This window comes from Chiloscyllium plagiosum, chromosome 47 (assembly GCF_004010195.1).
Source record: "Chiloscyllium plagiosum isolate BGI_BamShark_2017 chromosome 47, ASM401019v2, whole genome shotgun sequence".
NCBI classification, from domain to species: domain Eukaryota; kingdom Metazoa; phylum Chordata; class Chondrichthyes; order Orectolobiformes; family Hemiscylliidae; genus Chiloscyllium; species Chiloscyllium plagiosum.
In genome coordinates, this window is record NC_057756.1 from 419,914 (window position 1) to 430,859 (window position 10,946).

The window sequence follows — 10,946 nt, forward strand, 5'->3', positions numbered from 1 at the left end:
CAACCCTGGCACCAGGGAGGCAATCCACCAACCGTGAGTCTCTCTCGTCCCCACAGAACCTCCTATCTGTCCCCCTAACTATGGAGTCCCCAATGACTATTGCTCTGCCCCCTTTCCCTTCTGAGCAGCAGGGACAGACTCTGTGCCAGAGCCCTGTACTCCACTGCTTTCCCTGGTAAGTCATCCCCCCCCAATAGTATCCAAAATGGTATACTTATGTTGAGGGGAATGGCCACAGGGGATCCCTGCCATGCTTGCCAGTTCCCTTTCCATCCCCTGACTGTAACCCATTTGCCTTTTTCTTGTACCTTAGGAGTGACTATCTCCCTGTAACTCCTCTCAATAGCCCCCTCTGCCTCCCAAATGATCCGAAGTTCATCCAGCTCCAGCTCCAGCTCCAGTTCCCTAACACAGTTTTCGAGGAGCTGGAGTTGGGTGCACTTCCCGTTTTTCTTGTACCTTAGGAGTGACTATCTCCCTGTAACTCCTCTCAATAGCCCCCTCTGCCTCCCAAATGATCGGAAGTTCATCCAGCTCCAGCTCCAGTTCCCTAACGCGGTTTTTGAGGAACTGGAGTTGGGTGCACTTCCCGCAGCTGTAGTCAGCAGGGACACTAGTGGGGACCCTTACCTCCCACATTCTGCAGGAGCAACATTCACCTGCCCTAACCTCCATTCCCACTATTCTAAATTCCCAAAGAGACTGTTGAAAAAATAAGGAATAAAAAAAACTCATTACCTTACCAATCTGGCACACAAGTCCTTTTTTTTGATTAGAGGAGGAGGATGGGTGGGAGACACTACCCGAGTAGTGTTTCGGGTAACGCAGCCACACAAAAATATGACTTCCCAGAAGTCCTTCGCTCCTCCCTCGCCGCTCTGGCAAAATGGAGGCCTGACTCCCGAGGTAGGTCCCTTTTAATGCGGGAAACCTCACCCTTTCCGGCAGCCCTCGCTTCACCTCTCCTTCTCTCCTCGCCGCTCTGGCAAAAGGGAGGCCCGACTCCTGAGGTAAGTGCCTTTTAATGCGGGAAAAGTCACCCTTCCCGGCAGCCCTCACTTCACCTCTCCTTCTTTCCTTGCCGCTTTAGCAAAATGGAGGCCTGGCTCCCGAGGTAAGTGCCTTTTAATGCGGGATCATAAGCTGCTTGTCCCACTCTCTCAATACAGCCTTCAAAACGTGAAGTCTTTGTAACTGCATTGACTTTAGGATAATCCACACATAACAGTTGGGTAACATCTGTATTGGGACCATTAGTGTGGGTGAGTTACAGTCACTGGAACTCGCTTCGATAATGCCATCTTGGAGCATGTGTTCAATCTCCTTTAGAACCTGTGTCAACTTTAGAAAGTGATGCCTATAAAGATGTTGCTTAATTGGAACAGCATCTCCTAAATCTACATCATACATAATTTAGTTCATCTTCCCAGTTTATTTTTGTATATTTCACCATGTGATATGCATCTCTTTGAGGAAATTTAGACTTTCCCATGGAAGGTCACTCAACAATTTATCCCAATTTTTGACAACTTCCTCATTGTCCAATTTAATTTGAGGAATGTCCAATTCAACATCCTCTGAACTTGCTTCTTCACTCCGTGTTACAATGGATAAAACATTTTCCTTTTATTTACCTTCCCTTTCGAAATATCATTTGAGCAAATTCACGTGACACATTCTGTGAGGTTTCTTTCTATCTGAAGTCCTTATAGTTCTCAATTTCCTTTCGATTTGATAAAATCTAGTCAACATTACTTTTAAAGGTTTACGAATCACTGGAGGTAACCTTATCTCTAAAAGCACAAATGCAAGTTTTTGATTTTTTGTCTGCTTCCTGTTTCATTGTATGCTGTGATATGTTTAAATGCCATCGAGCCAATTTCCTCACTCTATTTGTTTGCTCCTGAAAATTTGACACATAGTCCAAATTTGAGCTCTTTGAATTCTGACTTACCAATTTCTCCTTAATTAATTTTAGCGATCCTCTGATTTCATTCCCCCAAAACTAATTCAAATGGACTGAATTTGCTGTTTTCATTTGGTGTGTTGCTGATCACAAAAAGCACATACAAAGTTCCCTATCCCAACCGTCTGGATAGTCTTCACTATAAGCCCTCAAAATGTCTTTAATGTATGATGCCACCTTTCTAACACTCCCTGCAACTCTGGATGGTATGCAGTATGGAGTCCTTATGAATTGTTTTATTTGTAAGTTGGCCATAACTTCCTTGAATACTTTTGATGTGAAGTTTGACACTTGATCTGATTGTATCTCTGTGGATAATTCATATTGCATGAAAAAATTGACTAACTTCTCTACAATCCTTTTTGCTGTGATATTGCGTAATGGAACAGCCTCTGGAAATCTAGTGGACACATCAATTATTTTCATAAATATCTATTCCCAGTTTTTGCTTGAGGTAGGGGACCTAAGAAATTAATTAAGACTCTTGTATAAACGTTCCTCAAATGCAGGAATAGCTATTAAAGGTATACTTTCTATTAATGCCCATGTGGAGATTAATGTGGGGGTTTTCCAATTATCTGAAGTGGTTAACATGCCTGGCAAAATGCAACTACATCCTTTTGCAATCCAGACCAGTAAAACTGCTTTTGCATTTTGCCATTGGTTTTTCTTACCCGTAAATGACTGCCTACCGGTAAGTAATGCAACACTCACAAAACCATCACCCACTGGAAATACGGATTGATGATTTTCTGCTCATTTCTCATCTGGCTGAATATGTAATGATCTCCATTTCCTCATTAAGACATCATGTTTAAGATAATAATATTCAGGGCTCCATTTGGATTGTTTTCCTACAAATACTTTTTGTTGCAAATGCTTTAAGTTTTCATCTTTCTGCTGTAACTCAATTAATTGAGCTAAACATTTCTGCTTTGTCATCTATCTGCTTCAGGTTTATCTCAACCATCTGATCAAACTGGGTGTCTGCAAATTCTTACCTCCCCTGTTTCAACTGGTGACTTTGTGACCTCGTTACCACACAGTCAGAAATCATCCCAGAATACATGCAACTGCAATATTTCTGTTGTCTGTGTTTCCACTGGCTTTTCAACCACAGGTAGGCAGCACTCCTACCTGTGACCCAGCTGTATCAGTAGCAAGGACAGATTGTGTTCCTGGAGCTGAGAGTTTGCCCAGTACTCCTACCATTCTTCACTGGACACTCTAACCTCACTTTACATAATTGAACGCTTCTTATCTCATCGTGAATTCCAGTTACTAGTACCTTTGCTGGCAATAGTCCTTTAGAAATACATATCTCTTCATCTTTGAACACTACAGATTGAAAGAATCCCGTATCTTTTAATATTGTAACGTCTTTACCTACTGCTCCTGGCTGAAGCAAATAAACTTTACCTTTGCAGTTGTATGGTGTAATAAGATCTGGCACTTTCTCCTTAAGCAACCTTAAACCAGATTGTACATTCTGGTACAGCTTTCTAAACGTCAGTGCTTTCCATGACCACTCCAATAAAATTAACTGGCTAATCATTTTTTCCAACATGTGGCTTCCCAGCGATTTTCCTAACCCACTGACTTGTGATTTCATGCGGTCTATTTTATTGGAGCATTTTTACTTCTCTTTCGCCTTCAAGGGTCTCCTTTTTACCCTTTGGTAAGTAATCCCTATGATCTTCAATGGAATCCATCGTTCCCTTTCCACACGAGGATTTATATTTTCCCCAATTTCTATCCCTCATGGATTAAAATTGATTTTGGAAGGCACACTTAGATTTATGGAGCAACTCATAATCATCAGCCATTTCAGCTGCTAATCTTGCTATTTAACTCTCTGCCCTTCGACGATTTCTCATTGTTCTGGAAGTGAATTTTTGAACTCCTCTAAAATAATTGTCTCTTGAAGAGGATCATAGGTTTGCTCTATTTTTAATGCCCTTCTCCACCTCTCAAAATTACTTTCTTTGATCCTTTCAAACTCAGTGTAGGTTTGACCAGGGTCCATTCTTAGATTCCTGAAACATTGTCTGTAGCCTTTTGGTGCAAGTTCATAAGCACTAAAGACGGCTTTCTTCACCATCTCAAATGTCCCAGATATTGCCTCTGATGGCGATGGGAATCCATCACTAGCGCTATCTATATGTTTTGTTTGGGTTAATACATGGTCACTGGGCACTGCATGTTTTTAGCCACCTTTTCCAATGAGATGAAAGAACCTTCCACATCCTTCTTATCAAATTTAGTCAATGCTTGAATATATTTAAACAGTTTCTCACCAGGACATTAGTTACCACAGGTTTGCTTATCCTCACTCACTTCCTTACTAAGCTTACCTTCAGAGTTCATCTCCATTCTTTTCAACTGACTTTTCCACCTACGTACCAAACTCTGAAGTTCAAACTCACTCTCCTTCTTCATTTCCTCTCTCTGTCTTTTTCTCTCTTCTCTCTCTTGTTCTCTTTCTCTCTCTCTTTCTCTGCTTTTAATTGGAATCCATGTTGCTTCATTTCTGTTGCCCCTTTCCTTGTCTTTGCCTCTTACTGAAGCTGCTTAATTTTTAATTGAATTTTAGCCATCTCTAAAGATTCTGATAGCTTTCCTAGCTAATTTAAATGCTCAACTATTGCAGTAATTATCTCTCCTTTCTCACCGAAGGAAGCAGCTCCAACACCAGCTTGTCAGCTAATTCCAGCAGCTTGGCCTTAATCACCTTTTGCAAAACCCCCCAAAGTCACTTCTTGCACCCCCAAAGAACTCTTAGTGACTGAAAGATCCATTGCTAATCCAAGAACTGCTTAAACTAACCAAATTCAATACCCTGAACAAAAGACACTAACACCTACCAATTGCAGCCCTCAAACCCAACAGCCCTAATCCCAAATTGGAACGATAGAACAAGTACCACAAAAAAGCACTCCCACAATCCCCCTACCCCCAATCTGTTATGGACCAGGACAGTCCCTTCCAAAAAATTTCAAGCAAGCAGACTAGACCCGATATTTGCTCGTTACTTTCAGCAGGTGTAACATGGATATTGCAGGAGAGATGCAGCTGTTTAAACCATTTAGTTTTAAATGAAACAATTGATTTTTGTTGTATGGCCATAGTCTTACCAGACCATAGGGGCTGTTATAGAGTCATAGAGTCATAGAGGTGTGCAGCATGGAAACAGCCTTTGGTCCAACCCGTCTATGCCAACCAGATATCCCAACCCAATCTAGTCCCACCTGCCAGCACCCAGCCCATATCCCTCCAAACCCTTCCTATTCATATACCCATCCAAATGCCTTTTAAATGTTGCAATTGTACCAGCCTCCACCACTTCCTCTGGCAGCTCATTCCATATACGTACCACCCTCTGCATGAAAAAGTTGCCCCTTAGGTCTCTTTTATATCTTTCCCCTCTCACCCTAAACCTATGCCCTCTAGTTCTCCCTGACCCCATGGAAAAGACTTTGCCTATTTACCCTATCCATGCCCCTCATAATTTTGTAAACCTCTATAGGGTCTCCCCTCAGCCTCCGACGCTCCAGGGAAAACAGCCCCAGCCTGTTCAGCCTCTCCCTATAGCTCAAATCCTTCAATCCTGGCAACATCCTTGTAAATCTTTTCTGAACATTTTCAAGTTTCACAACATCTTTCCGATAGGAAGAGACCAGAATTGCATGCAATATTCCAATAGTGGCCTAACCAATGTCCTGTATAGCCCCAATGTCACCTCCCAACTCCTGTACTCAATACTGTGAGCAATAAAGGAAAGCATACCAAACACCTCCTTCACTATCTTATCTACCTGTGATTCCACTTTCACGGAGTTATGAACCTGCACTCCAAGGTCTATTGTTCTCTCATTACAGAGAAGCAATTGATGGTGATTTAACCTGACAGCAACCAGACCTCAGGTGAGGAAAGAGGTTGAGAAAGAGAGTCCTTCATGGTAACCACAAACCAGTGATGGGAATTGAACCTGCACTGTTGGCATCACATTGCGCTGCAAACTGAAAAGCCGGCCAATTGAAATAAACCGATTCCCTGAATTGATTTGCAACATTATCAAATGAAACACAAACAAAAGTGAGCAAAATACAAAATAACTTACCCTATCCAAAAGCCTAACTGATTATCCCCTAACTGAATGATGTGGTTCCAAATAGTTGCAACAATCCCTATAAATACCCCTCGGCATAGAAGGTAAAATCAAACACAGGCTCTTACAAGATAGATAGGTCAGAGAGAGGACCAGCGTTGACCTGCTTCTTTGGTTCCAGCAGCTTCAAAAGCTGCCTGCTAAAAACCAAAGAAAACCAGAGAAAAGCTGAGATGGGAGAAGTGGCCACTCTTATTTCATTGTGCAAGAGTTTTTTTTAAATTCGAAAGCCTTTTTCCCGATGCAGTATCTAAAATTAAACTGTCCCTAAAACCCTTCAAACAAAGACTTTTCAGGGTTAGTGTCTTTTACAATCTCCCTGAAAATAAAGTCAAGGACACCATAACCTTGTTAAAGGAGCAACATCATCACACTATGCAACAGGCACCTCCATTACTTTGGGGACTTCCAAAAGCAGGTTGTATAATAGTTTGGTGTTGCACACCAGTTCAATCTATAAGTGTAAGCTAGAGCTATTTTTAACTGATCATTCACATTTCATTATGTATCTGAAATCCATGTCTTCAATTCATGTGTAGTTAGTCTTATTTTGTCAAAAAAGAGAGAAAAAAGGACATATTTCCGTGACACAAACCTTTGGTGCTGGTTGGATCACAACAGCAGAATGATCTCCAACCAGCTAATAATCGCTTTCAATTATTTTCTTAGATGAAATAATTGTCCATTTTTTCATATTTTCAAGGCTGACTTTGTTGGCCTGATGTATCAATTGACAGCTCCATTTAGATACTTTGATGTTCATTAATGGTCCCATTCATATTACATCACATTTCAGTTCCTCAGTGGTTATCCTCCACATGTTAGCACACCATTGTCGTGGTTTCCAATCCTCAACACGAGTGCCACTTGTTGGTAGGATATTGATACCTTCCCTATTGTGGGGCACCTCTGTCATCGTATTCTTGTGGAACATTGCATAAGAAATATCTGTCTCGTAAGGTTGCATTATGTAATGTTACGGTGGCAAATCCATGAAGATGGGCAGCATATTTGTAATCTGCATGTCATTATTTGACAACTTCTATTGTGACCATGTTAAGATTTGCCCTTGAACATGTAAATCCGTAGCTCCATGGCTAGGAGAATAGCTTCATTAATTGTTGGGGATGTGAAAGGGAAATGGACAATTCGCTACACTCCTTACGTTTTTATTTTGCTTCCATTACCAGAGTGATGTCAATTAGATTAGATTTTTTTTAGATTGCAATACAGTGTGGAAACAGGCCCTTTGGCCCAACAAGTCCACACTGACCCGCCGAAGCGCAACCCACCCATACCCGTACATTTACCCCTTACCTAACACTACGGGCAATTTAGCATGGCCAATTCACCTTTGGACTGTGGGAGGAAACCGGAGCACCCGGAGGAAACCCGCACAGACATGGGGAGAACGTGCAAACTCCACACAGTCAGTCGCCTGAGGCAGGAATTGAACCTGGGTCTCTGGCGCTGTGAGGCAGCAGTGCTAACCACTGCCACCGTGCCGCCACTAATCCAATAAAACATGGTCTATCTCATTCCGTACGCAACAGTAACATATTCAAATGACCATTTTATTCTTCCACAACTCTTTTGTAGTACTTCATGTTTGACAATCACACTCACATTCTCTTTGTTGCCTGGACCTATCTTAATGTGTTATGGAATATGGATTAAGTTCCTTTTAAATTTCAACATTCTTCCTTACCACCATTGATGGTTGGCTCAAATCCAAACATTGCCATCTTGACTCAAATGGAAAACTGCTTGACGTATAATTTCTAAACTAATTTCAGTTAATACACTGGCAATTGTGATCCTGTCACAAGGAAAATGTGGCCTCTCTAGATGCACCACTCATTACCTGGTTGCCATGGCAACAGCGGATCTAATGGTCATCATCAATGATATTATATTGTATCAGCTAAATCACTATTTTTACCAGGGTTCGTTCCTGCATCTCACACCTTCATGCATTGTGATAGATTTCCTGCTTTTTATGAGTTCAGACTGTTCTGTCTGGTTCACTGTCACTTTCTCCGCTGATCGGTTTGTGACCATTTGTTGTCAGAAACTGAAACTGAAATATTGTACTGTGAAAACAGCAGCTGTTATTCTTTCAATAACTGGCACTATATTCTTTCTAAAAAATGTTCCAATTTTCATTATACTGGAACCTAAGATTGTGGTTGACAATGTACAGTGGTATTGTCAAACGAAGCCAAGCTATTACACTGTACTCGGTTGGCTTGTATACGACTGGTTAGATAAGGTATTAACACCACTATTTCCATTCATTTTAATTTTGCTCTTCAATGCTATGACAATCAGATATGTGTTAGTGGCGAATCGGATTCGTAAAGGATTGAGAAGTCAGCACACGGAAGAGAAGCATAGTGATACGGAGACGGAGAGCAGAAGAAAGTCAATGATTTTACTGTTCACCATATCTAGCAGCTTCATACTGCTGTGGTCACCCTATGTAATCAATTTCTTATATTATCGAAATGCAGAAATTGATCCCAGATTTTACAACGACGGCTTGCACATATTTGAAAGAATTGGATTTATGCTACTGAGTCTGAGTTACTGCACAAATGCGTTTATTTATGGAGTAACTCAGTCGAAGTTTAGGGAACAGTTCATTCGTGCTGTAAAGTACCCACTGGCTTCAATTAAGAGAGGCTTTACTTTCAAAATGAACTAATGGCAGTCTATAAGACAGTGCCATATACATCTGTTTGCATGAGTGCAATTTTCAGTAGTAAACGTTCATCAATTGGTTTGTAGCAAAGGTCTTTGTTCGCATGAAAATACGAACAGCACTGTAGTGTTACTTTCCATTGAATGTTGTCTTTTTTTTGAACTGCCATAATACTGAGATGACAATTTTAACCTTTAGGTGAGGTAAGTGTAATGATTAATTTGTTTAAAAAGCTGCACCATTGCACCATCCACAAAAATAAAGAAAATCCCATGTGATTTGACATGTAGAACTGAGGTGAGGGCATTGCATTCCATCAAATAAATTGCAATGATTCAAATGATTGTGCCACTCATTCGTATTGATGTTGTATTGTAGATGAGTCTAGTCTCATTTTGCCTGCCTCATTTCCGCTGTGTTTTCCAATAACTTTTCTACTCATGTCCTGTTTTATTTACCTCAGATATTATCTGTTATGATACCAAATATTATTCCTATTGAACAACTCAGATTTGAAGCAGAAATCTGGATTACTAACGCGCCTTTATTTTACTTCACATTTGAAGTGGTAACCTTGCATCGAAAGATAAGCGTGAAACTCTGAATATTTGGTTTTTACAATGAATCAGGATGTTACTAAAGGAAAGGAAAATCATGAGAAATCATTCATGCTCTTCACAAATAATATAGTTAGCAAGTTTTCAAAGCACATGGCAAAAAATCACTCCTGTCTATCGCAACATCAAGAATAAAGAACAAGAAAGAGCTTGTGCCGATCCAAATCCACTATCGAACCCTATCGCCCAATTCCTAAGCAGCTGTATCCCTCTGCTCCACACCTTCTCATGCATCTGTCCGGACGCGCCTTAAGTGAATCTACCGTGTCTGCCTCTATTACCTCTGCTGGCAACGCGTTCCAGACACCTACCACCCTCTGTGTAAAGACTTTAGAGTATTGAGATATCTGGGAGAGAGTTGCCTTTCCCTTGATTATCAATATAACTGCGCTTGAATATTCTTAACATCGAGTGACATATCTAGTTTTTAACCAAAGATGTCTTGCCTGGAATATTCATAATAAAATACTTGCAAGGGGATCACATCTTTCCAAGTGTTCTGAATTAATTCCTTTTGGAAGAGAATTTGTTCCTGTACCTCCCCTTTCCAGTCTATCTGTGAACTACCTCAAATGCCTCACACACTTGGAAAGAAAATCTCTATTCTTCAAAACCGAAAGCAAGCAGCTGCAGATCAAGGATTGCCTTCTTGGATCATAAAGCACTCACAATGCAAACTCTCTCACAATTTCACTCCAGTATTGCCCAATTGCCTGTATTCTGAAACATAACAGTTTGAAACAATGGCTCCACAAAGACTAACATATTACTTGTTATCCTTCATGCACACAGACTAAAATTGACATTTTCACTCTTCCCAAAATCAAACCCACAAGTACATTGCATTCTAGAAACATAATTTTTAAAAATTTTATACACTCATGTTTTGTTTTTGGATCTTACACATTCTGAATATTCTATCGTAAATAATTTCCTTATGTTCTATTGGGTTTATTGGATGCTATTTGCTGAGTTTTGCTTTCGGCATATTGCCTTTCAAATAAGCCTCAGGAGGAATAGATCTCTCCATATGTCAATATCCAAAAGTATAGAATAAAGAGTGACATTAAAGGCTGTCAGCTCCCTTGGCCCACAAGCCACATTCTTGATGAAGAGCTTATGCACGAAATGTCGATTCTCCTTCTTGGATGCTGCCTCACCGGCTGTTCTTTTCCAGCACCACACTCTCGCCTCTGATCTCTAGCACCTGCAGTCCTCTCATTTTCTCCCAAGTAACGACTGTCGATGTATAAAATCTTGTTTGATTCTCTAATATCCTATGGGAAAGGAAATCTGCCATATTTAATTATTCTTACCTGCACATGATTCGAGACCTACAGGCAATGTCATGACTCTTAATTGATCTAAGTGCAATTAATGATGGGCATTAATTGACTGTGCCTATACATCTGGACAGTATCTCACGGTCGATCACTATCAAACACAATTAAGAAAGAACACAACCAAATGTTAGCTATCCTGATTCCAATT

At 40.6% G+C, this 10,946-nt stretch overlaps 1 protein-coding gene across 1 annotated transcript in view; it reads left to right on the top strand.

The window, feature by feature from the left end:
* Positions 1-8,841, top strand: part of LOC122544227 (probable G-protein coupled receptor 139) — a 22,304-nt gene extending 13,463 nt beyond the window's left edge. The window contains exon 3 of the mRNA XM_043683305.1: positions 7,931-8,841. Coding sequence (XP_043539240.1) covers positions 7,931-8,841 — 911 coding nt within the window. The remainder of the gene's footprint in view (positions 1-7,930) is intronic.
* Positions 8,842-10,946: the final 2,105 nt, after the last annotated feature.